General features: G+C 49.8%; 1 protein-coding gene across 3 annotated transcripts; it reads right to left on the bottom strand.

Annotated features, from left to right (window-relative positions):
* Window positions 1–1657: 1657 nt before the first annotated feature.
* On the bottom strand, window positions 1658–26810 carry Ptafr (platelet activating factor receptor). 3 transcript variants are annotated; one of them, XM_021651388.2, is made up of 2 exons: window positions 26692–26810; window positions 1658–4816 (listed from the first exon to the last, which is right to left on the bottom strand). In XM_021651388.2, the coding sequence occupies exon 2, from the start codon at window positions 4768–4770 to the stop codon at window positions 3748–3750; it is 1023 nt and encodes a 340-aa protein (XP_021507063.1). In that variant the 5' UTR covers window positions 4771–4816; window positions 26692–26810; the 3' UTR covers window positions 1658–3747. The 3 variants fall into 3 exon arrangements, with proteins under 3 accessions (XP_021507063.1, XP_021507062.1, XP_060235367.1); XM_021651387.2 differs by lacking the exon at window positions 26692–26810 and adding an exon at window positions 20445–20689; XM_060379384.1 differs by lacking the exon at window positions 26692–26810 and adding an exon at window positions 16000–16635.
* Between the last annotated feature and the right edge of the window lie 221 nt (window positions 26811–27031).

Raw genomic sequence — 27031 nt, forward strand, 5'->3', positions numbered from 1 at the left:
CCCTGTCTCAAAAAAACAAACAAACAAACAAACGTAAAGACAAATTTTTACTATGCTATACAAGTGCGAGGCACCTTACCTGGCCGGTGTTCTCACTTAACAGAAATAGACCCAGAGGTTCCACAGTCTGTCCAAAATCACAGCCGGGAAGCTGCAGAAAGGCGCTCTGGGTGGCCACTTTATTGATTACTCTGTGACATGATACAAGCTTTGGGGCCTGAATTATTTGAATCTGAGCACAAATGACTAAAAGTACCTGATTACGGTCCCTTTGTTCTCTGAGAGAGTCCAACTAAAATCCGGATTTACACATTTTTGTTGTTGTCGTTTTGTTTTTCGAGACAGAGTTTATAAGTTTCTCTGTAGTCTTGGCTGTCCTGGACTAGAACTGTAGACCCGTCTGGTCTTGAACTCAGGGAGGTCCCCCTGCCTTTGCCTCCTGAGTGCTGGGATTAAAGGTGTGTGCCATCACGTCTGGCTTAGAAACCTTCCGAGAAAGGGGAGAGGGCCTCCTGGGACCCAGTCTCCCCTGAGGATTTGCGTGCTGTAGACTGCTGGTGGGAGAGAAACAGACATCTTCAATGCTGACGTGACAGGTAAGGCGTCCGTGCTCCAGTGAACATGCTCCGGTGAGACTCCCGGTCACACACTAAAAAGAGACATGAATGTAGAAGTGGAGCTAGGCAGGAGGAGGAAGGGGATGGGAAGGGACCAGCAGGAGTAGGGGGAGCACAAGGGGGAGCAAAGGGGGAGGGGCGAATATGATCCGAGTCCCTTAGACGCAAGTATGAAAATGTCAATAATGAAACACACTATTACGGAGAGTCACTACAAGCTAAGGAGAACCCATGAGGCTGGATCTCTGGGGCACACGCCTTTAATGGAAGTGCTCGCCATGGGGAGACAGAGGCAGGTGGACGAGGCCAGGCTGGTCTGCAGACTGAGTTCCAGGTCAGCCAAGGCTACATGGCAAGACCCTCACTCGAACAAAACAGTCGACCAAATCCTTCATAAAGCTCTGGGTCACCACAGCGTGGGCTGCTGCAGCCATTCCAGAAGCAAGTTGGCAGTTCTCCTTCAAACTAGATGTACGTGTGGCTCGGGATGACCTGGCAGCATCGCCTCAGGACGGACAGCCCGGGGAAACTCTGCCGGTGTTTCCAGACGGTTCTAGAGCCCTTTGTGCTGACAGCCAAACCAGGTCTCACAACCAGTAAGTGCTCCTCCGGCTCCAGCAGCCAGCAGACTCTGGTTCCTGCGGTTCTTAGGACCCTGTGTCTGTGTCTATCACCCAGTGTCTGAAGTGCCCGATCACAGGTTTCTATGTCTGGGAAAGGGTCCCACGGGGCTTCAGGGCTCATGAGCTGCACGAGAGACCTCCAGCGTCAGGGTGGAGGCCTGTTCCAGCTCCTGCCCCAGCACACACTAGGTGTCTAGAAGAGTGAGGGTGTGGTTACAGTTGCGTGGCGGAGGGGGATGGGAGTGGAGCCCTGCTTACTGAGAGGTCTAGCCTTGACTATTAATGACTCTGCCATTTACTTGTTCTTTTACCTTGACTCAGCCCGTCCGAGCCTTTTTCCCACCTGTAAAATGGGCCGGAACAACAGTCTATAGCACGGCCGTGAAGTAGGAATGTAAGTTTTAAAAACTGACCCAGTTTAAAGACAAAAAAATGTTTATTAAGTAAACACATTGTGGTACGCGGGTATTGCAGTGACAAGGGAGATATGCAAACACGAATGACATTTAGAATATACTGTATTAGCATTTGATTGAAAGCCCTAGACACCCATCTGAGTGAGCCTAAGAGAGAACCTCCCAGGGCTCAAGAGAAAGCACGCAGGGGGGTGCCCTCTGACCCCCGGAAGCGCATCTTTTCTCCAAGTTCCGGTTTCTCCCTGGCCTCTGCTTTTCCTTTGAAAGTCTTTTGCCTGCCAGTCCTCTCAGTGGCCATTCAACCCACTTTACATACAGACACGGTCACAGCTCCAGAGCTTAAATGACTTCAGTGTGTGGCCTATAAAGCCCCCAACAGCAGCCCAACTCTTACCTCTTACCCCTGGCATCCAGATGCCAACTCTTACCCCTTCGGGATCAAGGGCACCAAATTCTCAGGAAAGGGAGGATCAGGGATGAGTAAACAAGACTCAGGTGAGCGTGCACGGCTCCTAACAGCCCCGTGAGGTAGGTTGTGCCTCCCAGCGAGGTACACTAAGAGGTAGAATATTAAATTCCCACGTCCTGGACAGCATCTAGCACAGGCAAGATGAACCTGAATCTGTAAGATGTCAAAGTTCAAGTATGTTGTTCTAGCTACAGTCCCCTTCAGCTGGGCAGCCCACCACCATCACCTCAAACCCAAGAGGGTTACTAGCCTACTGAAACAAGCCCACGCAGACAGAAATCAACTGATGCAACTTCAAGGGAACACTAGCTAGAAGGAAGGACATGATTTGTTTGGTCTTGTTTTTCAAGACAGGGTTTCTCTGTGTAGCCTTGGCTGTCCTGGACTCACTTTGTAGACCAGGCTGGCCTCAAACTCACAGAGATCCGCCTACCTCTGCCTCCTGAGTGCTGGGATTAAAGGCATGTGCCGTCACTGCCTGGCACAAACATTTTTATTTCTTGAGCACAAGGCTCAGGAAACCAGGAAGAGCTCCTCAGAGTTCTGAGTCTGAGGTTTCTGGATAGTTCTCACAGGGCAAGAGCGGCTCTCCCTTACATGTAAGAGTGTATTATTGTATTCAGAATACACCATTGCATGTGAACTCCCCGTAGAGTCACATTCATTTTGCTTTGTTGTATTAATTTATTTACATGTAGACGGGGAGGCGGGGCACTGTGTGGTGTGTGCCACAGCATCCAAGAAGAGGTCAAAGGACAACTTGCAGAAGAAGTCTGTTCTCTCTTTCCACCACGTGGGTTCTGGGATCAAACTCTGATCGGCAGTGTTGGTGGCAAGTGCCTCTACCGGATGGGCCGTCTCGCTGGCCGGGGCCACGCTCTCTATGTTCATCCCCCTGCGAGGGGTGTTCATGTGGGAGATGGTGGAGCCTTTAGGAGGTAGGACCTGGCTGTGGAGGAAGGTGGCTGGGGGGCTAGCCTCTGACGGTGGTAACCCCATCCCCTGGTTAATGTACAGTCTTGCTTCTTGGCTCAGGGCCGCGTGAATAACCTCTGCTTGCTCCTGCCGCCACATTCTGAGCTGCCCGGCCCTGCCCGGCCTTTCCTTGCCACGATGGATTGCCAAAAATCGCCAGCAGGTGTCCAGAGGCGTCCTCAGAAGAAAGTCTGTCTGTCTCTCTTCCACTCTCTCAGCACTCACTCGGCTGGCTCAGCAAACAGGCTCCCGGCCTAGCTTCTGGTCAGCTTCTGTGTTTATCTCCTCTGGTTAGATTCTGAGATTAGATGGTTCCACCAAACCGCTTCCTCCAGGAAGGTCACAAAGACGTTGTACCCAAACATGAGGGTTGCTACGGCAGCTGGATGAGCTGGGCAGCTCAGAGCCTACCCCCCACCCCAAGGTCTGACCCTTGCGGGGATGTCAGATTCTGAAGCTCTGGGCTAGTGTTAACCCAAACATGGGTGAAAAGGAGCATTCAGGGTCTGTATTTTCCAGCAGCCTGCCACTGCTGTCCCACGGGGTCCGAGGAGGGGTTCGCCACAGGCAGAGACCGCTCACCTCCCAGCTCAGTCTCTGAGGTCCATGGAAGAGAAGACCCTGAGTCTGACTTGAACAAGCAGAGCTTAATTTTTCAGGGACAGGACAGGGGTCTGGTTGGCCGGCACCATCACCTCGGTAGTGTCGGTAGTGGCCCTGGAGCACTTCCGGCTACTGCGCATGTTGTAAAGCTTTTCGCTGAGGTACTTTCGGAACTTCTTGGTAAGAAAGCAGTAGATGACAGGATCTAAGACGCAGTTGGTGCTGAGGAGGCACAGCGTGATCTGGTGGGCATCATTAATGGCCTGGTGGAAGTTGGTCTGGTAGCCCAGCTCTGCCAGGGTCCAGGGCAGCTGGACCACGTGATGGGGCACGAAGCAGATGACAAAGACCGCCAGGACGGTGCAGACCATCCACAGCGCCCGGCGCTTCACCTCCGCTTTGCGCTGCTGCCGCACGGGCCTCGTGAGCAGCGTGTGGATGATGACCAGGTTGCAGTAGAGGATAAGGAAGAAGACGAGGAAGAAGCAGAAGGCGATGAAGACGTGGACCACAAGGATGGGCACACTGCGTGGCTCGTAATGCTCAAAGCAGCGGGTGACGTTGTCCGAGCCGTCCTTCCTGGGCACTAGGTTGGTGGAGTCTGTGGCCAGGAAGTAGGAGGCGGTAGCCGTGATGGAGATCCAGATGACCAGGGACAGAGAGATGCCGCGCTTGCGGGTAGTGGCCTGAGCAGTCTTGATGGGATGGGCCACCGCCTGGTAACGGTTGTAAGTGATGACGCCCAGGAAGGCCACGCTGCAGTAGGTGTTGATGAAGAAGAAGCAGCCAGCCAGGTTGCACAGGAACTTGGGGAGAATCCAGTTGCCCTCGTTGTAATAGTAGACAATCCACAGAGGGAGGGTAATCAGGAAGAGCAGGTCGGCCATGGTGAGGTTCACCATGAAGATCTTTATCTCGTTCAGTTTCTTGGAAGGGTACAGGCGGGCAAAGACCCACAGCACGTAGCCATTGGCAACCACGCCCAGGACAAAGATGACGCTGTAAGCAATCGGGAAGAGGGTGTATCGAAACTCCGAGTCCACACGGGACGAGGCATTTTGCTCCATTGCTCTGGGCGGGGAGGGTCACCTGGTCATGGGGTGCCGGATGCGCCTGGAAGAACACGCAAAGATCCCGGTTAACAAAGAGCCGGAAAAGACTCCCTTTACGGCATCAACTCCAAGGCTCCCTGCTACAGTTTGGCTGTTGGAGTCCTCCCTAGGATTCATGTTGAAACTTAACCCCAGGGATTAAGAGGGAGGGATGAAGGCAGAGCCTACAGAAACAGGGTTAGCGGTTTATAAGGCTCCTGTCCTCAAGCCTGGTGGCCTGATTGGGTCCCCAGGACCCGCATGGTGGAAGTAGAGAACTGAGTTGTGCCGGGCGTCACGTGGCCTCTGTGTGCGTGCTGTGTATCTGTATGTGATGTGCCTGTGTGGCATAATCCCAGACCTGGGGGATCTTTGAATATCCACAGGCACCGGGCGCACACACAGTGCAGACACGCAGACAAGCGCGCCTGTGCATAAAATAAAATAAACAAGACTTAAAACTTCTTAACAACAACAACAAAATCCAGGACAGGCATTGTGGTTCACACCAGTAATGGAATTTATTTGAGAGGAAGGGGCAGGAAGGTCACCATGGGTTTGAGGCCATCCTGGTCTACAAACAGGGTTTTAGGACAACCTAAGCTTACATAAGGAGGCTCTACCTCAAAAAAAAAAAAAATTTAAATCTATTCAACAGATGCAGGGTTATAGCACAGTGGTCTCTCTTGCTTAGCAAGTATGTGACCAAGGGCGGGACCCCTACTCCACCCAAAGCCCAACAAACCGAAATTATAAGCATCCTTCCAAAGGACTTGGCGGTGCCTATTCAACGTGACAAGGTCACGAAAGATAAGGAAAGACTGAGGAACTGCCAGAGATTATAGGATACTGAATAGCCTTGTGGCCAGGCCTGGTGAGTCACATATGGAATCCTAGACCTTGAAAGGCTAAGGCAAGAAGGTTATAAGGAGTATACAGCCAGCCTGGGCTACAGAGGGAGTTGAGGGCTAGCCTGAACTATAGCATGAGACTGAAAAAAATAAATAAAACAGGCTGGGTGTGATGGTGCACGCCCTTCATCCCAGCACTCCTGAGACAAGAGGCAGGTGGCTCTTTAGGAGTTTGAGGCCAGCCTGGTCTACAAAGTGAGTGCAGGACAGCCAGAGCTCTGTTACACAGAGAAACCCTGTCTCAAAAAAAAGAAAAGAAAAGAAAAGAAAAGAAAAAATAGATATAGATTGATATATAGATCAAACACACACTAAACATTTATAGAAAAATACGGTCTCAAATCTATTTGTTCTCCCAAACATACATCTAACAAATATTTCTGAGCGTGACTCCTGTCAGGCATACTGAAGAGTACAGCAAAGCAGCCTGGCCTTCAAGGAGTTTAGCAACTCATAAGGGAGGAACACTGAAGGAATTTGAACAAGCTGCTGCTAGACAAAAACAAAGGGAGTTCTGGGAGAAGAGAACAGAAAGAAGAACAGAAAGATCTGGGAGAGCAGGTGGGGTTTCTGAGAAATCCCAGAAGAGGAAGGGTGATGGAGTAAACATCCCAAGCAGATGAGGTTTATGGTACCGGGACAGAGCAGGCAAAAGGCTGGGCAGTTTCTAAAAACCAAGGGAGCCACCTTGCCCTAACCGCCAGCGCTCCAGCTAGCACTCTGCTCGCACCCTGGGCTACCCCATCAGTCTCCAGGTACAGTGACTTTCCCAGAAGGTCTTCAGAACTCTCCAGACCTCACAGCTACGAAATAGTCAACCTGCTGCCCTGAAGGCTCCTCCATTCTCTCTCTGTCTCTCCTTCCCTCCCTTCCTCATTTTTACCTTCCTTCCTTCCCAAGGCTGAGAGAACCCAAGCGCTTTGTATACTAGGCTCTACCTAGTCATTTTCCCCAACTTGACACAGCCTAGAGTCATCCGAGAGAGAGCTTCAGTTGAGAAATTGCCTGGATCAGATTGCCCTGTGGGGTATGTGTATGTGTATGTGTATGTGTATGTGGGGGATTGTGTCAATTGTTGACTGCCGTAGGGAGGCACAGCCCCCTGAGAGCGATACCATCCTCTAGGCAGATGATCCTGAACTGCATGAAAAGCCAGCAAGCGGCATCCTCCATGGTTCCTGCTGTACTTCTTTGACTGTGAAGTGAGTTCCTTGTTTGTTAGAGGTAATGCTGTGTGGAAGAGCACGGTGCTAGAATAGGCCAAGTAAATCCATTCCTCATCTACATTGCTTTTGGTCAGAATATATATATATATATAATTTTTTTTGGTTGTTGATTGTTTGGTTTTGTTTGTTTGCTTTACATTTTTATTTATACAGTATTCTGCCTGCATGTAGTTGCTGGGAATTGAACTCAGGACCTTCGGAAGGACAGCCAGTGCTCTTCACTTCTGAGCCATCTCTCCAGCCCTGTTTTTTTGAGACACTGTTTTTCTGTGTAGCCCTGGCTGTCCTGAAACTCACTCTGTAACACAGGCTGGTCTCAAATTCAGAAATCCTCCTGTATCTTCCTCCTGAATGCTGGGATCAAAGGCGTGCGCCACTACTACCCAGCTTGGTCAGAACATTTTATCAAAGCATCAGAAAGAAAACCAGAACAACCCCCACTCCTTTCCTTTCACTTGGCCAGTTTCAACTCATGATTTGGACCTCATCTGAATTTCAGTTCTTCATGGAGGTTGAGCCACCTGTGAGAACCAGAAACTGTCTCCAAGAAGAGGTGTCTCCCTGCTGTTCCTTGTTGCTGCTGTTTCAGTTTGATGAGAAAAAAAGTTGGAGATATTCTGTCTACAAAGATTGGACTTGGCCCAAGGAACCTGCCAACCCTAATCAGCAGGAAGTAGTCTAAAAAGATATGAACACAGGCCACAGAGGAAGACAATACAGCCAGTCCTGATGAGACCTGATAGGCTAGGGTCAGATGGAAAATGAGGTGGACCTCCCCTATCAGTGGACTTGAAGAGAGGCACAGGAGGAGATGAGGGAGGGAGGGTAGGATTGGGAGGAAAAGGGAGGGAGCTACAGCTGGGATACAAAGTGAATAAACTGTAATATATATTATATATATTACAGTTATATATTAATTATATATATATATTTAAAATAAAAAGAGAGAGACCAACACCTCTATCTGGTCAACCCTGAAGTATCAGTTTTACTAAATTGTAAGCATTAAACATACGTCTTTTTGTTTTATTTTGTTATATTATAGGTTTTTTTGAGACAGGGTTTCTTTGTGTAGCCCTGGCTGTCCTGGAACTCACTCTACAGACCAGGTTGGCTTCAAACTCACAGAGATCCACCTGCCTCTGCTTCCTGAGTGCTGGGATTAAAGGGGTGCTTCACCACCAGCTGGCTAAGAATACATCTCTCTAATAGTCTATGTGTGAAATGTATAACATCTTAGAAAGGCTTTTGCAGCAAACAAAACTGTAATGTGTCCTTTCAGGAAAAAAAAAATCTATGAAATAATTTGATCTGTGAGCTGAACTTGCCTCTGTATCACACTGGCAGAGAGAAAAAATATATATAATATAATATAATATAACATATATATATATAACTGACAAATTCAGGCATGGACGTTCATGCCTTTAATCCTAGCACTTGGGAGACAGAGTCACCACACAACAAGCTCAAGGCCAGACTGGGCTACCTGTGACCCTTTCTCAAAGAAAGAAAGAGAAATTCAGAAACTACTATCTATGATTTTTGATACAGTGTCCAAGAAAAGCTAGTTGGAGCTGTAGCACATGCCTGGATCTGGTCCAAGTTCAAGGCCAGTCAGGACCACACAGTGGGACCCTGACACAAAGCAAAACAAAAGAGCAAACCTTAAGAGTGGTTAAGAAGCTGTCTTACTCTTGTTCTTTTGCTCTCCTAAGCCCTCTTCCCTTTCTCTGTTGGGGGTGCTCCCCTCCCCCACTATCTTTCTCTCCTTCACTCTCTCTCTCTCTATCTCCATCCAATAAACTCTTTCATATTTAAAAGAAGAAGAAGAAGAAGAAGAAGAAGAAGAAGAAGAAGAAGGAGGAGGAGGAGGTTAAGAAGACAGGTGGTGATTCACACCTTTGATCCCAGCGCTCAGGAGGCAGAGGAAGCGTCAGGCAGATCTCTGTGAGTTCAAGGCCAGCCTGGTTTACAGACAGTTCCAGAACAGCAGAGCTACACAGAGAAACCCTGTCTTGAAAAAAAAAAAGAAAAAAAAAAAAAGAGTGGTTAAGAGTGCTTACTGTTCAAGCATAAGGACCTAAGTTTGAATTCTAGCACCCATGAAAAGGCTTGGTGTGGTCCTCCTATGGAAGCCTGTAAAACCGACAGCAAAGGATGCTGGGTTTGTTGGCTGTCAGAAGAGCTGAAAACAACAGCAAAAATTTGTCTTCAGGTTTGTCAAGAAGTGCCAGAGAATCCCAACACCCTTCACCAAACACACACAGGGAGCACACACACACACACCACACACACACCCTCTCACACTCAAAAAACAGAAACAAGCCTGTAAATAAATCCTGTAAGCAACCCTAAAGAAATTCACTGGCTTATCAAAGAAACAAAACAGAAAAACAGGTGCCTACTTTCAGGGAGAGTAATTGGGAAGGAGAGCAGACCAATGGAAGCGGGGCAAAAGAGGGTAATGGGTGAATATGGTTAATACGCATTATGTACACAACTTGGCATAATTATAAGCCCGTTATTTGGTATAATTAATCCATACTAATAAAAATTTTTTAGGCCAGGCACAGTGGCACACGCCTGTAATCCCAGGAGAGGCAGGCAGATCTCTGTGAGTTCAAAGCCAGCCTGATCCACAAAGCGAGTCCAAGACAGCCAAGGCTACACAGAGAAACCCTGTCTTGGAAAAAAATAAAAAAGTAAAGTCAAAGAAAAAAATTTATCAATTATTTGGGAGCCCTTTGAGCTCAGGGGTAGAACAGTTTCCCCAGATGAGCAAGGTTCTGAGTTCCATTCACGGCACAAGAAGGAACAAAACAAAACAAAAAAAACCTCCGTTTACCATCACACATCTGCTCTCCAAGAGTGGAAATGGCTGGGAGACCCCAGCTGTCTCCTATTTAATCCACCATTAAAGAGCTTTGTAAACAAGGTGACGGCACTCTCCTCTCCTCCCTAAACTGTTTGCTTTAGAAAATCCAGGAGTTTTTGTTTTGTTTTGTTTTTGTAAAAATGAATCTTATTTGTGCTAAGATAGAATAGCTTTCAGTTTTGTTCTGTTTCGTTTTGAATTGTTATTAGAAAGTCTTAGCTGTAGTTTTTGGGGTTTTTTGCTTTTGTTTTTCTCTCCAGCACTGGAGAGCAAGGCAAGATCTCTGAGGATAAGCTGCAGCCCAGCCCATATGGACCCCAGGGGTAGGCATTGCTCATAGAAACCGGGAGTCTTTGAGGCCTCCAATCAGTAAAGATGGACCAGAGACCAGAAAATGTGTGCCTCCCTGATGTATAGTTTCAGCCCCATTTCCTTAGGGCTGAAGCCTCTTCTCTGGTCCTGCCGGACTGCTGACTGTTGGCTTCCTGAGGAGGGGAGGGCATTGGCTCCAGCTCTCTGAGAGGGTGCGGGAGCCGGAGCAGCCCACAGCTGGGCAGCTCAGGCACTCGCTCTGCATCTGTGAGGAAATCATGGCCCTACCCACCACCCACACAGGAAGTACCTTCCTTCACTCGGGTCTGGTTCCCGTTAGGGGCATGACCAAGGCTATCTGCAGAAAATCTCCAGTCAGAGGGCCAGCTCAGGTCACGGTGGACCCTGCCCAGGGTGAGGGGAGCGAGGCACTCACTGGGTCTTGCCAAAAGAAGCACCAACATTTTATTTATCAACCTAAATAATACTGCACTGCCATTGTTTTTCTGTGGTAAGGAGAAAATCTAGGGCCTAGCACATGCTGACCAAGCACCCTTTAAACTGTACCCCAACTTCTCCTTTGGCTCTTTGGGGCTTATTAAGTTATCCAGGCAGGCACTGAAATTGGGGATTTTGACTTGCTGGGACCGAAAACCTACAACAAAACACGCCCAGCTCCGCATATGCTTTAGACACGGATTTCTTTTTTTGTTTTGTTTTGAGAAAGGGTCTCTCTGTGTAGCCCTGGCTGTCCTGAAACTCTGTAGAGCAGGCTGGCCTGGAACTCACAGAGATCTGCCTGCCTCTTCTGCCTGAGTCCTTGAGTGTTGGAACTGAAGGCACACCTGGCTTAGATATGACTTCTGTGTTGTTTCCTCACCAGGACAGAAACTTCCTGAAAGCAGAGACTAAACCATTTTTTATTTCTGCACTCCCAATATCTGTGGCCAGGGATAAGTGAACCACTAAGCCACTGACAGCAATTCCAGGGTAAAATGAAGTGGGAAGAACGGGGTCTCTCCAGCCAAAAGCACGTCAGTTTGTATCTGGTTCAGCACTTATTTGCTGACTGGCTTTAGCAAGTGATGTGGCTCTCTCAGCTTTTGTCTCCTTCTGTGAGAAATCTTACAGCTTGGGAGATAGCTCAGTTGGTGGGGTGCTACAGGTTTGATAGCAAAACCCCTAGGTTTGATCTCCAGCCCCACATCGAGGTAGGCGTGGATGCATGACTATGCACTAGGAAGGTGTCAGTAGGAGGATCAGAGAAATTCAGGCTCATCCTTAGCTACATAGGAAGTTAGAGGCCAGCCTGCTAGGGAGCCTGTCATAAACAACAACAACAACAAAAACAAAAACAAAAAACATTATATATATCACTGGGCATGGTGGCACACACTTTTAAGCCCAGCACTAGAGAGGCAGAGGTCTTTGGGAGTTTGATGCCAGCCTGGGCTACATAGTGAGTTCCAGGACAGCCAGGGCTGTGTGGAGAGACCGTGCCTCAAAAAAAACAAAAATAAGTAAGTAAATCTCACACTTCTAACAAGGCCCAAAGATGGAAGACCGAAGCGACTGAAACAAGACCTGAGCCCAGTTGGCCAGGCCATCCCTCCTCTCCCAGAGGCCTCAATGGTTCATAGCCAGGGGAACAAACTGTGGGTACCCACAGACCCAGGGGCTCTCTTCCACACACCAGCTCTGCCCAGCCTCAGACACTCTGTAGCCCATATCAACACAGCTTCCAAAAGCTCGGGAAGACACCTCCCTCCTTAGTCTGCGGGTGGAGCTCATTTTAGTGCCCAGCCTGTTGTCCCTTGCTGTGTGGTAAACAAACCTTTCTTTCTGTCAAAATAACAATAACAATAATTTCATTTGAAAGAGCAGGCTGATAGAGTGCGCAGACATTTAGAAGAAAGGTAGAGTCTTGAACCACTCAACTTAAAACTTGGGCACAGGTCCCTGAAGGGCGGAAGCTGAGCCAAGGGCCCAGGCCCAGCCCTCAGGTGGGATGGGGTAGGCTATGCATATTCATAACACAGAAGAACCCCGCCATCTGGATGTCTACCCCACATCCACTAGAAAGACCGACGACTCCCAGGGAACCTGAGGGAAGGGTTCCCAGCCAGGACAGTGAGAGGGGAGGAGCCCTCAGAAACTGGGCAGAAGAAACTGGGCTGGGTGACAGCTGGAAAGCTGAGTTCATCAGCAGGCCAGCCCTGTTACTGACCCTGTGGGGTCAGTTGAGAGCAAGAGTAGAAATGTTTAAATATTTATAAACTGTAGATCAGACATTCGAAGCTTCATCGCATCTCCTGCAGTTTCTCGAAAACCCTCTGGCGAGAAGGCGCATTTGCCAACAGGGCGTGGGCGAGAAGTGGCAAAGAGAGAGAGAGAGAGCACATACCTTCTGCATGGGAACCACCACTTGGATCCATGCACTCCTTGCTTGTTTGAGGGTGTTGAAGCAGAACCCAAGCTCCTCCCCCCACACACACCTAAACCCAGGACACTGGCCACTGGTCACTGGGGAAATCTTGGGCATTAGCTTTTACCTGGGATCATATATCCTGCACAAATCACTTTTGTAAAATGGATTTATACTCATTTTTTTTTCCTAGATGAGATGCCTATTATTCCAGGAGAAAATGTGGGATTAAAATAGAAAACAGGCCAGGCTCGGTGACGCACACCTGTGATCCCAGCACTCGGAGAGGCAGAGGCAGACGGATCATTGTGAGTTTGAGATCAGCCTGGTCTACAAAGTGAGTTGAGGACAGCCAAGGCTACAGAGAGAAACCCTGTCTCAAAAAAACAAAACAACAATTTTTTTTTTTTTTTTTACAAAAGTTTAAAAAAGAAAGAAAACAGGTGGGACTTGGTGGTGAAGGCTTGTGATCCCAGCACTCAGGAAGGCAGGGGCAGGTGGATCTCTGTGAGCTGAGGCCAGCCTGGTTTACAAAGCAAGTCCAGGACAGCCAAGGCTACACAGAGAAACACTGTCTCGAAAAAAAAAAAAAGAGAGAGAGAGAGAAGAAAGAAAGAAAGAAAGAAAGAAAGAAAGAAAGAAAGAAAGAAAGAAAGAAAGAAAGAAAGAAAACAGATCTGTCCATTTTCACAGAGTTGGGAGATGACAGCCAGAAGTCTCTTGACTAACACCAAGCATTCACAGATCTATCCTACGGCCTGGCAAGAGTTCAAATGGCTGTCAGGAGTCAGGCACGGTGGCTCTCACCTTCAGTGCCAGCACTAGGAAGGCATGGGGAGGGTCTCTGTGAACGTGAGCCTGGTCCACACAGAGTTCTGGGCTAGCCAGTGCTGCACAGTGAGACTCTGTCTCCAAACAAAGCCACCAAATGCCGGCAGGAAAAGATGCCTCCATCCAGGACTCTGCTATTTTCTTTACACCCTGAATTCAGGAAGAAAATGGGCGAAAAGGAGAGTGGGCTTTCTCTGCACACGGCTAGCGCCAGCCTGGTAGAGCTGGGCCTGGGTCAACTCCTCATTCAACCAGTGAGCACACCTGTTTCTGAGCCTCCCTGCCCTCACTGACAGTGTGAGTATTTTATTTCTTTATCAGATAGGGCCACATTATGTAACCTTGGCTGGCCTGGAATTTCCTGTGAAGACTAGGTTGCCCTTAGAGTCCCAGATGTCCTCCCAAAATCTGGCATTAAAGGTATGCCACTGCCACGTCCAGCTTGCAATATGAGTATGTTTAAATAGGCTTAAAGCCAGGCACCGTGATGTGTCCCTGTAATCCTGACACTTGGAAGGTAGCAGAGGCAGGAAGAACAGGAGGATCAAGGCCAGTCTTGACTGCCCAGCAAATTCAAGGCCTGCCTGAGCTGTGTACGCTATAGTATGAGACCTTCTAAAAAGGGGTTGGGGGTAAAAGATTCAGCCATGACGGCATGTACCTGTATTTTCAGCACTCAGGGCACCGGGGGCCCGGGGCTTCTCTTACGGTCCAGGCAAACCTGGCCCTACACAATATAGAGCTGCATCGTGAGACTCTGCCTCAAAAACTCAACAAAAAGAGCAGAGACCAGAGCCCGAGTTTGATTCTCACACTGCAAAGCGAAAGGGAGAAGGGACCGAAGGACTGACGCAATCAACAGCCGCTTCTCCCAAGAGGACACAGCAAGCGTGTGAAAAGCTTCCACACCAGCCATCAGCCCGGAAGCGCAAAGTGAAACGGTTCCACCCCACCCCCGCTAAAAATGGCCTCCATCCAAAAGTAAAACAGGAGGTCTGGGGTTGTGGATAAGGACCTGAGCGTGCATCCCCGTCACCCGTGTGAAAGGGTTGCGCGGCTTCGAGCGTCTATAACTGCAGCCCCGGGAGATGGAGACAGGGGACGCTCAGAGCTCACTGACCACCCAGCTTAGCTGACATGATGAGCCCCGGGTTCATGAAGACCCTATTCAAAGTGGAAGATGGAGAGCAACTGAAGGAGACAGCCCGGTGTTGGCCCCGCGCCTCTACAGACACATGCATGAGTGCATGAGCATGTGCTCCCTCACACGTGAATGCACGCGTAGGAAAAGCTAGGCATGGGGCTGGAGAAAAAAGGCTCAGCAGGTAAGAGCCCCTGCTGCTCTTCCAGAAGCCGCTCCTAGCATCCGCAAGGCGGCTTGCAACCATCTGGAACACCAGTCCCAGAGGACTCCTGCCCTCTTCTGGCTTCCGTCGGTACTGCTTGCATGTGGTGCGTGTACAAAACACTCGTAAACATGACATGACATAATTGTTCCTTGGCACAGGCAGGCATGCCATCCTCTGCAAGCCCCGCCCCCTCGGCCCCTTACACACAGCAGGTCAGTGTAAAAAATAAACTACGGAATGGAGGTCGGCGACAGAGCTGGTAGAGCGCTTGCTTGGCACTCTTCCCCTAGCTTGCTCTTCCCCTAGCATTGCATCACCATGGTGTGACGGCCCAGGCCTGTAATCCCAGCGCTGAGGAGGTAGAGGCAGGAGGAGCGGAACTTCAAGGCCATCCTCAGCCACCCAGCAAGTTCAAGGCCAGCCTGAGCTACCTGAGGCTCTGTCTCTAATTAATTAATTAAAATTTTAAAAATTAAAGGAGGGCTGGAGCTGTGGCCCAGTGGTGAAGCATGTGAGGCCTTAGAATCCCCAATACTGAAGAAGAAGAAGAAGAAGAAGAAGAAAAACATAGGCCTATGAGGTGGCAGATTTGAAAGTTCGTTGTGTATTGTTTTTTTTTTTTGGGGGGGGGATGTCGTTTGGTTGTTTGGGTTTCTTTTGTTTTGTTTTGTTTTTGTTTTTTTGGTTTTTGGGACAGGGTTTCTCTGTGTAGCCTTGGCTGTCCTGGAATTCACCATATAGACCAGGCTGGCCTCGAACTCAGATCTGCCTGTCTCAAGGCATGCACCACCACCTCCCAGCCGCCGAGTTCTGTATTTTTAACTTGAGAGCTCACGACCTAGACTTCATAGCAGCACAGTCTTTGGGCAACCCGCTTCTCTTCTTAGCTTCAGTTTGTAACAAAACTCCTCATACGGCATTTTTACCTATTGAAAATTTGAAATACCCACAATCCCACTTCCTAGGGTCACTGCAAGGATTAAACAAAAACTGCCTGCCAGAGCAGTGAGATGGCTCAGCTGCTAACCATTCTCGACGCCAAACCCAAAGACCCCAGCTCTATCCACAGAACCCACATGGTGAAGAGAAATAACTGACTTGACCCCTGACCTCCACACACACATGGCATGGCTCACAAGCCTCCACACACTCATATAAACAAGTAGATGGAATTTTAAAATAAGCTCTCACACACACAGGAAAACAGAAGTGTTGAGCCTATAGTAGGTGCTCAATAAATGAATGAGTTATCTTCTGTTCTGACTCCTCTTACCTCACATTTGTGTCCTGGCTGGGACAGCCAAGGTGTCCAAAGCCTCTTAGGAACCCCTCATAGCGCTCTCATTGCCATTCCTCCAAGATGTGAGAACCGAGGCCAAATGCAGAGATCAGATATCCGTGGAGAACCAGATTCCCTGCAGTCACAGCGCTGTGCTAACCACATCACTGACTGATGAGTGGAGATTTCTGTAAGGACAGAGTCCCAGGGCTGGGGCCAGAGCTAGCCAATTCTCCTTTAGGCTGAGGACCCTACCTTGATCCAGGGGTGACTGTCTGGGTGTGTATGGAAGTATGTGTTGTGTATGTTTGTGTGTGATGTGTGTGCATGTGTGTTTTGTGTGTGTGTGTGCAGTATGTGATGTGTGAGCATGTGTGTGTGTATGGTGTATGGGTGTTGGCCCTCAGGTTCAGTCAGCCTTGTCTTCTGAGACAGGCTCTCTCACTGAGGAGGTGAGGCCACTTGCCAGCGAGCCCCGGCGAGCACTTGTGGGACTCTCCAGCACTGGGGTTGCAGGTGTGTGTCCGTGACTGGCTTTTTCACGTGAAGATCAAACGTGTGTCCTCGTACTTCCAGAAATGAACACGTGGATCGCCCCAGCTTCCCTTTCGTTTCTCTTTCTTCTTCTTGTTTTTTTCTGTTTATTTATATATTTATTGACAGGGTCTCTATATCTCAAGCTGGTTGCAAACTCAGAAATCCTCCTGCCTCAGTCTCCAGAGTGATGGGATTTCAGATGTGGACCACCACATCTGGCCAGATTCCCTCTCTTCATTTGCCAAATGATGAGACTTTAAAAACCTTCTATGAGGTGGCAGCCACGCCTTTAATCGAAGCACTCCCATTGGGGAGGCAGCGGCAAGCGGGTCTCTGAGTTAGAGGCCAACCTGGTCTACACAGTAAGTTCTAGGACAGCCAGGGCTACACAGAGAAAACCAAAAAACAAGCAACAACAGCAAAACCTTTCTGTGGCTGGATGTAGTGGCGCAAGCCTCTGCCCCTAGCGTTTGTGAAATAAAGACAGGAGGGTCAAGAATTCAAGTCCCAGCCTGATCTACCAAATCTCAGGTTCTCTCCCCACATAATACCATTCACAAATTACCAGACTGTTCCAGGAGCAGAGAGGGTCAGCAGAGAACAGACCTTCACACTCTAGAGGCACGACTCTCCCAGCAGGCTTAGCGCCTGAGTGTTTACTAGGGCTAAGGTATTGTGAGGTGGTGGGGGCCTCTGCAGCTGTCAAACCCTTCCAGGAAGGAGATTTCCAGGAACCTCGGTGTTTTTCTTCTCTTCTCTATTTTGGGCATGGTCCTGCCCTGCCATGGCCACTGGTAGACATTTATTTACCATCACAAAGATCCCAAGGTTGTCTAGAGTGCCAACATGGGACTAGATGCCCCTGCTTCAGTGTCTGGGGACCTGTGGAGCACGTGGTCATCAGGCCTTGGCCGTTTTGTGAACAAGTAGCGTCAGGTCAGCAGGACAAGAGGCTGCCGGTACTGTAAAGGTTTGGACTGGTGACAGTAGTTGGGAACTTCCTTCCCACTGTCCTCAGTGTTCTCCCTACTAATCAAGGGCAAATCCACAGTGCACCTGGCCAACCATGTCTTTGGGAAGAAGCCACCAGGGTGGCTGGAGGGAAAGAACCGTCACCGGGGTCCAGGGAGCAGGACTGTGGCCTCAGCGGTGTTACCCACCTCCTTGAGTCTCGCCCCAGTTCGGAGCCTCGGGATATTTCTCTGTAAAGTGGGGTGCCATGCCAGCCTGGAAGCAGGCCCGCAGAAGGGAAGCGGAATCGCAGGAGGTAGAAGGCGAAGTGTTTAGGAAACGGTAACTCGGTAAACTGAAATGGGCTTTAACGGACTGGAAAGGGCTTCGCCCAAGTTAGTGATGTGTTTCCTGGGTCAGCCAGCTCACGTGTTCTCCAAAGCTGGTAGAAGGTCCCACTCCTGTGGGGCTGAACACCGACCCCCACACAAACGCGCGGAAGCGTCTCCCACCCTCATCCTGATGCTAACTGGCTGCTCAGAGCAGCTAACGTCTGCTCTTAGGAACTGGTTCCAATCTCCTGTTCACAGAGTCCATCTAGCTGTGCCCCCAGACTCTGACTTGGCCATTGTCCCATCCTGAGCCTAAACCTCCATCCACTGAGGGGCCCTGTATGGAAAAGGAGGAAGTCGGCGCCTTTCAAAGGGACCCTGTCTGCAGGCTGGGAGAGGGGAGGGCTCTGATTCCCACAAAAAGGTAAATAGGAGCTGGTCAGTTCCCAACACTCTGAGTGGCAGAGGCAGGCGGGTCTCTGTGAATTAGAAACCAGTCTACAAAGGAGAGTCCAGGACAGCCAAGGCTACACAGAGAAACCCTGTCTCCAGAGAGGAAAAAAAAAGAAAAGAAAAGATAAGCACATGAAAAGGAACTGGGAGGGGTAGAGGAAGGGGAAACAAAGCCATAGATAGATAGATAGATAGATAGATAGATAGATAGATAGATAGATAGATAAAGAGAGAGAGGTAGAGAGATTAATTTTAAAAAGATAAAACAGATGCCAGGCCATGGTCTCATCACATCTCAACAGTCGGAGGGAGACTTGCCCACGGGGCACATTTGGTCATCGCTGTCAGGGACTGTGAATCCTTGCCCAAACCTTCACTGATCCTGTGGAGTGACCCAAGCTGACTAGGGTGGGGACAGAGCTGGCCGGTGGCTCACATTCCACCCCAAACAAGTACAGTTCTGATGACGCAATCTTTTCACCTACTTAGCTCATATTTAGTGGGGGGTGTTGGGGGTCTCGTGTAGCCTAGGCTGGCCTTCAACTTGCTATGTAGCTAAGGCTAGCCTTGAACTCCTGACGCTATGCCCCTGCCTCTGGAGTGCTGAGATCACGGGCGTGCCCGCGGTGTCAGCACTATGGTGATTGTTCTGTGTTGTGGTCATCGGCAAAGCATGTCCACCCATCTCCTCAGTGCCACAAACCTAGAAGGCCAGAATTTTTAACCACAAAGGAGAAAAGTGAGGCTACTCAGTTGCCCAAGGACCCAGTTTATAAGCACAACTGAAGTGACGGAAGGTCCAGGCCAGTCACCTCCTCCTTCCTCTGGCTGTCACCAGGGGATCCCCTCTTCTCTGTCGGTCACCGCTCCCAACCCCACCCCAACAGACTCTCGGGCACTGACCATCTGGAGCACAGCCAGGTGTTCGCTCAGCAGCAAGAGGGAGCCTTTTGTCCTTTTTCCCTCACTATCCCACAAGTCCCTGCTCAGCAGCTGTGGCTGGCCAGCCTCACACCAAGACTCCCTGCCAGGGAGAGACAGCCAGTTCCACACTAGACTCTGTCCCCAGCACCTGAGACGGAATGTGGCAGCTGTCTGTTGGCCTTCTTCTTTGTGCCGGTAACCCGGTTGTCCTCGTCATCCTCTGGGGAAATGCAGCAGTGAGCGAGGTCCCGGGTACCCAGCCCCATCCCAGATCCTTTAGCCCGCCCTCCCCGGAAAGCTTGCTGGGGAGATGATGGCGACTAGACACAGAGAGGGTGTGCAGCTTCCCCAAAGTCACGCAGCTAGTAAAGCAAATGGCCTTCTGCTCTCAGAGCTGGAAGCAGCTGCCTTTCCTTATCACCATCGGCTCCCGGTGAGTGAGGAAACAACGGCCCTAGCTTCTTCTCAGAAAAGAGGGTTCCCCGCACTGTTCAATCACAGGAAGTTCTCTCTAAGTCAGACCCGACGACAGGCCAGAAAGGCCAACTACTCAGGAGGCTGGAAGAAGGGTTAAGGACCAAGGCTAGTAGAGGCTGGAGGGATGGTGCAGGGTTCAGAGCACTGGCCGCTCTTGAAAAGAACCCAGATTCTGTTCCCAGCACCCACATAGTGGCTCACAACCATCTCTAACTCCAGGTCCTGGGCCTGACCCCCCTCTTCTGAACTCCGAGGCACCAGGCACGCACGTGGCGAGCACACATACACGCAGGCAAAGCACCACACACGTAAAATAACCCAGGGCTGGCCTGTGCTACACAGCGAGTTCCAGGCCAGCCTTGGCAGTTCGCAAGACCTTGACGTAAAAATAAAAGGGGTTGGTGAGCTAGCTCAGTGGGGAGAGAGAGGTACCTGCTGCTAAGCCTGAGCACAAAAGTCGATCCCCAGGACACACGGGGACAGGAGAGAACTGACAGCCACAAGCTGTCCTCTGACCGAGACCCCTGCACCATGCGCCGTGACACACACAGAAACACACACAAAGCAAATAAAAAGTAAAAGGGGGATTAATGACAGAGCTCGGTGGTGGAGCACATATAAAGTCCTGGGTTTGGCTTGTTGCACAGCAAAAAGGCTCTCTCTGGAAACATGAACCTTGGCCTGAGAAAGATGCCGGTTCCTGAAAAACTCAGCCACCCATCTGACATCCGTGTGGTGTTCTCCCTTGCTCAGGACCCTCCTTACCTATAGCAGCTCAGCCGTAGGCACTGCGTGTCCCTCCGGGTCCGAGCCCCAGCCTCTGGGTTGGCGCCGGCCAATTGCAGAAGTGAGGAAACAGAGCCTATCACTGCCAAGTCACCCCTGGGAGGAAACACAGTGACCCGGGGCCCCTCCAACGGATGCCTCCGAGGGAACCTCTGCACTGAGCCAGCCAGGCCTGAGTCCTGCCCAGGGTTCCTGCAGAGCAGGCGTGGGGCAGAGTGGGTGTAAGGAGCAGCAATCACTGGGCCGCAGTGTGTGGAGACAGAGAGACTGAGAGAGAGGAAACAAAAAGAGAGGGAGGGGGTGTGACCAAATCAACCATTAGCACAAGGAGGAGAGTGAAAGGGAGTCAGAGCAAAAAATAAATAACTAAAAGGAAGAGGGAGGGGAGGAAGAGCATGAGAGGAATGAGAGGATCCAGAGACCAAGGGAGCAACGAGGGAAAGGATGAGGAGGATAGCTGCAAGTCCAGCTGCGGTCATTAAGACTGGGCAGGGCGGCCCTGCTGAGCAAGAAGCACTGGGCCTGAGAAACCCATGGGAGCGCAGAGCCCCCGGGCCGGGAGGAAGGAGGAAATTTCTCACGTCCCTGAGGTAGAGTTTAGCTGCAAGTGAGTGCATGGGAGCAAGCGAGGGTGAAGAGATGTGTGTGCGCATCTGCTGTGGTCAAACCCAAGCGAGTGCCCATGAGAACAGGAGTCAGGCGAGGATGGCACAAAGGAGAGCCAAGCCAGAGCCCTCCTGTCTTGGTTTCCTTCCACTTAGCATTCGTGAGTTCAGCCAGCTAACCAGCATGCCCTGAAAGGTCTGCTCCACGTCCATGACACTGACCGTGGAAACCAGCCCCTTGGCTGCCGGCTGACCCACCCGCCGCCTTCCAGAAAGGACCAGCGGGGGTCTCACAGTGATGCATGGCAAAACAGAGCCAAGAGGGCAAGGCTTCTGAATCCCCACACCCTGCACAGCCTTGGTTCCTAAGTAGCTGGGCTAGCCCCTTGCTGCTTGTCAGACCGCGCTGACATTGTTCCTTATCAGCGCTAAAATGGCTTCTCACAGGTCAAAGCATTATTAACAGGTGCTTCAGCCCCAAAAAACTCTGGGTATGTGGCTCACATGTAAAATCCCAGCACTTAGAAGGCGGAGACAGGAGGATCGGGGGTTCAAAGTCATTCTTGGCTATACACTGAGTTCAAAGCTAGCCTGGGCTACATGAGATGCTATAGAAGGGGGTGGGAGGGAGAGGAAGAGGAGGAGGAAGCATGAGGACCTGAGTTCAATCAGGTGAAAAAAGTCAGAGGTCATCGAACAAACCTGTAATCCTAGAGCTGGGAAGGCAGAGACAGGAGGCTCCCTGGGACTGGCTGGCCAGACAGTCTAGTTGGATCACAAACCCCAGGTCCAGTGAGAGAAGCTGTCTCGAAAAATAAGGTGGCTGTATTCTGGCTAGATGCTCGGAGGGGGAGGGTGCTTGCCACCCTAGCCTGGAGACCTGACTTCCGTCCTAGGATGTGCACGGTGAAAGGGGAGATGAGAACCCACTCATGCACATTGTCCTCTGACCACACGTGCACCATGGAGCACAGAAATAGATACACACAAGCAGGCCCACAAACACACCACACACACACACTAAATAAATTTATTAATAAATGTAATTTATTTGGTTGTTTTGAGACAGGATTTTTCTGCATAGCCTTGGCTATTCTGAACTTGCTTTGTAGACCAGGCTGGCCTTGAACTCACAGAGCTACACCTGCCTCCACCTGAGATTACAGGCGTGCGCCCTCACACCAGGCAATAAATGTAATTTTTAAAAATTAAAAAAGGAGGGAAAGCAACTTCAGAAGGCACCTGACATTGACCTCCAGCCTTCGTGTGTACCTGCATATCCACATATGCCCAATGATAACGAAGATCTAAAGTCCAGAATGGTCTGCCTCGTCCCCCTCTCCGCCTCCACTCACCTCACAAGCAGATATTCAAAACGTGTTTGCGGCTGGGTGGTGGAGCATGCCTTTAGCTACAGAGTGAGTTCCAGGACAGCCATGGCTACATAGAGAAACCCTGTCTCCAGGAAAGGAAAAAACCCATCTTTGCCTGTAACCCTGCCCACCACACACTCTTAGCATCATGCATACTTACACACGTGCACTCAGGAGCCCTCACCCACCCTCTGTGACACTTGTGCCTGCCTCATGCTCCTCCTCTAGCCATGAGACGCCACCAGCCTCCTGTCTTTTTTTTTTCTTTCTTTCTTTTGGTGACACTTTGTCTCCAAAACAAATTTTTTAATAAAATAAAATATGCACGTGGAGTGTTTGAATAAATATTTTCAAGTTTTTGAAGCTGGGTGTAGTGGTGTATGCCTTTGATCCCAGCACTTAGGAGGCAGAGGCAAGGTGGAGCTCACTTTGCAGACAGACCAGGCTGGCTTCAAACTCACAAAGAGTTAACTGCTTTTGCCTCCTGGGTGCTAGGATTAAAGGTGTGCGCCACCATGCTCAGCTCACCTGACAGGCTCTTATGCAGCCTAAGCTACGTAGTGAGCTTCAGGACCACACAGAAAGACCCTGCCTCAAAAACAAGCAAAAAAGTGAAAACCAGGTATGCTGTCTCACATCTGAAATCCCAGCACTTGTGAGGCTGAGGCAGGAGGATTGCTGTGAGTCTGAGTCCAGACTGGACTAATAGCAAGTTTCCAGGTACCTTGGCCTACAATAGGACTCCTTGTCTCAAAGAAAAACAGAGGGAGAGCGAGAGAGAGAGGGAGAGAGAGACCGTGCCAGGGTTAGCAGCACATACTTGTAATCTCATCCCTTCCCAAGGCTGGAGCGAGAGGATTGCAGAACAACCAGAGGCCAGCCTCGGCTTCATGGTGAGCTCCAGGCCATCCTGGGTTAGAATGAAACTCTTTCTCCAAAAGAACAAAACCAAGTCAGGGGAAAGCCATCACTTGGAAGGCAAAGGCAGATAGATTTCTGTCATTTTGAGACCAACCTGGACTACACAGTGAGACCCTGTCTATAAAAAATAAAAATTTAAAAAAGCATATATAAATACGTATATATGTTTATATAGATATATATAAATATGAGAGATGACTCAACACTTAAGAGCAAGCACTAGCAGAGGACCCAGGTTCAGTTCCCAACTCTGCTTTCAGTTTCTGGGGACCCACCCTCCCCGTTTCTTCTGGCCTCCGTGGATAACAAGCAGGCACATATGTGCACACAAAACACCTCACAAAATCAAACTAAATAGATCTTTTTTAAAACAAGAGCATAAAATCAATGTGTGTGAAATAATATTTACGAATGTGGGCATCTACAAATATTACAAGGAGACACTGAGCGGCTTCAGTGATTCTCAGGCAGGGGCCTTCCATGCTCCCTTGGGCGTTTGTCAGAGTCTGCACACACTGTCAGTGGACACAACCAGCGAGAGTAGGGGTGGCAGGTGGCCTCTTATCGGTAGAGGCTGAGCACAGCGCTACCATCGCCACCCCATGCGGGGCGGAAGGACCTTCTCCACAGCAGCAAACGAACACCTCAGAATGCTAATGGCACTTGAACTGAGACACTCCGGACTCTTCTTCCTCAGAACATGTTTTTCCTACCTGCATGTCTGTGCATATGCCACACGGGGACCACCTGTGGAAACCAGAAGACAAATCTGGACGCTCTGTTGCTGGAGCATTAGGCATTGTGAGCTGCCCAGCGCGGATGTTGAGGAACCAAACCTGAGTCCTTTGAAAAATCAGCAAGTGCTCTCAACTGCTGGGCCAGCTCGCTAACCCTAGACTGGATTTTCTAGATTTCTAAGAATTTGTAATTATATGTTGGCTTTAAAAAAAAAAAAAATCTCTTAGCCAGGCATGGCGGCGCACGCCTTTCGTCCAAGCACTCAGGGAGGCAGAGGCAGGAAGATCTCTGTGCATTCCAGTCCAGGTCTTCAAAGAGTCCAGGACAGCCAAGATTACACAGAAAAAGAAAAAAAAAAGTCTTTCGGGATGGGGCCAGCAAGGTGGCTCAGCAGGTGAGGATACTTGCTGCCAAGACTAGTGAGTGACCTAAATTCAGTCCCTGGACACACAGTGGAAAGAGAGAATTGATTCCAAGTTGTCCCCAACATGCGTGCCATGGCCTACAGGCACCCCCACACACACACTAAATAAATAAATAATATTTTAAAAAATCTCTCAGGCACACATCACAAGAGCTAAATAACATTAATTGAATCAATGAATTAAGGAAGGAGGAAACAATGAATTAAGGAAAGAAAGCGGGAGCTGAAACCAGGACCCAGACACTCCAAGGTCAGTTCAGTCTTTCATTAACTGTCAGAAAAACTTCGCTAGGGCCAGACGTGAGGGTGGGAGCCTTTGCTATAGAGTGAGCTCCTGGACAGTCAGGGCTACAGAGAACCACATGCGTGCATGCCAACACACAAATTCATATCCCGTGAGAATTTTCCAAGGAACTTGAATCCAAGCACTCAGGGAGCGCTGGACTATTTAAATCCCAAACGAAAAATCAGAGCCAAGAATAGCTGACGACTTTCTGAAGAATGAACCTCCACAGACCAGGAGGTGCGATGGGCTTGTCCCCGCTGTATCAAAGCTTGGTACAAATCACAGCACCCGGATGAGGCGGTACTAGCAGAGGGTAAACGGTTCCAAAGGAACGGAATAGACAACTCAGAGGCGAGACCATCTGTAAGACCTGAGGGTCCAGTCATCGACCAGGCCCAACCCAGGCTTGAGCTGAGGTGGCATCCAAGTGTACTGAGGGCCTACTGAGCAAAGGGGTCTGCGGCACGAACAGGTGTTTCTGTATGGGTGTGTGTGTGTGTGTAGATGTTTGTATGACCTTGTGCAGCAGGCTTGTTCACAGTGAGTAAAAGAAGGCTCTTCCGTGTGGCCAGAGGATGTCTGCCAATGCCATGGCACACACTATCTGTCTAAAGATATGTGTTTCATCCAGCAAATGATCAACAGAAAGTCTGTGTCCGTTGGTGACAGCTTGTCTTGTGTGTTGTACAGCTATGTAGTGAGTGGACATGGGTTCTATCTGTGGATGACAAGGATCTGATGTGTATATGTAGGTATGCAGAGGGGATGGTGTAGACTTTTTTTTAAGATTTAAAAAGTGTATTTATTAGCCGGGCGTGGTGGCACATGCCTGTAGTTCCAGCACTCGGGGAGGCAGAGGCAGGAGGATCTCTGTGAGTTTGAGGCCAGCCTGATCTACAGGTCCAGGAGAGCCAAGGCTATACAGAGAAACCCTTTCTTGAAAACAAACAAACAAACAAAAAACAAAAGAATATAATTTTTTTGGGGGGTGTTCAATCTCCTGAAGTTAGAGTTTCAAGCCGTTGTGAGCCGCCTGACATGGGTGCTGGGGATTGTGCACAGGTCCTCTGCAAGAATAGCACGTGCTCTTAAGTGCTGAGTCATCTCTCTGGCCCAAGATTTCATCTTTTTAATTATGTGTGGATGTGTGTCTCTGTGTGTACCTGCTCTCTGTATGTGCCCCTGAGTGCAGGTAACTTCAAAGGCCAGAAGAGGGCGTCTGATCCCCTGGGAGCCGCAAACGCAAGCCAGCTGACATGGGTGTTGGGAACTGAACTCAGATCCTCACCCTGACCCCCTCAGTCCTCTTCAAGACCAGTACTTGCTCCTAACCACAGAGCCCTGGTTTTCTAGGCTGGTTTTGTTGGGGGTTTTGTTTTTTAAAATAGGGTCTCATATAGCTCAGTGATAGTAATTCCTATATAGCTGAAGATGCCCTTGGGTTCCTGGTCCTCCTGCCCCATCAACTACAGGCTTGGGACCACACACACAGCTGAGGCTGTATATTGTATAACGGGTGTGAGAGCTGTATTTGGCTGGGCACTTGGGAGGCAGAGGCAGGAGGACCTCTGTGAGTTCGAGGCCAGCCCAATCTAGAGAGCAAGTCAAGGACAACCAAGGCTACACAGAGAAACCCTGTCTCAAACACCAACCAAACAAACAAACAAACAAAACAAACAAACAAATAAAAAGCAGTATCCGTTCACTTGTAAATATCTGAGGACAGAGAGGATGTGCTATCTCTCTCTCTGTGTATATGTGTGTGAGTGTGTATGTTAGATATAACTTAGCTGTGAAGACCTATGCAAAGCCTGAGTGGTTCTTTAGGTCAGCCACACACAGTTCCATCTGAACCTCACTCAGGCCATCCGCTTCTTACCTGAGCAGTGGTGAGGACGCTGGTCGGTGAAGTGACAGGGCTGCAGGTGAGGGAGGCCGCTGAGAGCCTGTTTCTTTGAGAGCATGTTTCCTTGACTGACTCCTCAGAGCTCAGGAAGCAGGGTAGAGAATGAGGGAGGAGCAGGCAGAAGGCAGGCCCGGACTCAAGGGTGTGAGTCACTGTACTCTGCCCTCCAATCCCCGTTCATTCAGTGGTGACAGCAGGATGAAGAGTTAGGGGAAGCTTGTCTCCGGGCTCTGTCAAGCTGCCGGGCACCTGAGGCCCAAAGCTAACCCCTTGGGCGGAGCCCCAACCCCAAGGTCACCAGAAATTCTCACAC

This window comes from Meriones unguiculatus, chromosome 3 (genome assembly GCF_030254825.1).
Source record: "Meriones unguiculatus strain TT.TT164.6M chromosome 3, Bangor_MerUng_6.1, whole genome shotgun sequence".
Lineage (NCBI taxonomy): Eukaryota > Metazoa > Chordata > Mammalia > Rodentia > Muridae > Meriones > Meriones unguiculatus.

What these genes read in the sequence shown, in the direction of transcription:
- Ptafr (XM_021651388.2), bottom strand. Translation starts at nt 4,770, where the DNA reads ATGGAGCAAAATGCCTCGTCCCGTGTGGACTCGGAGTTTCGATACACC.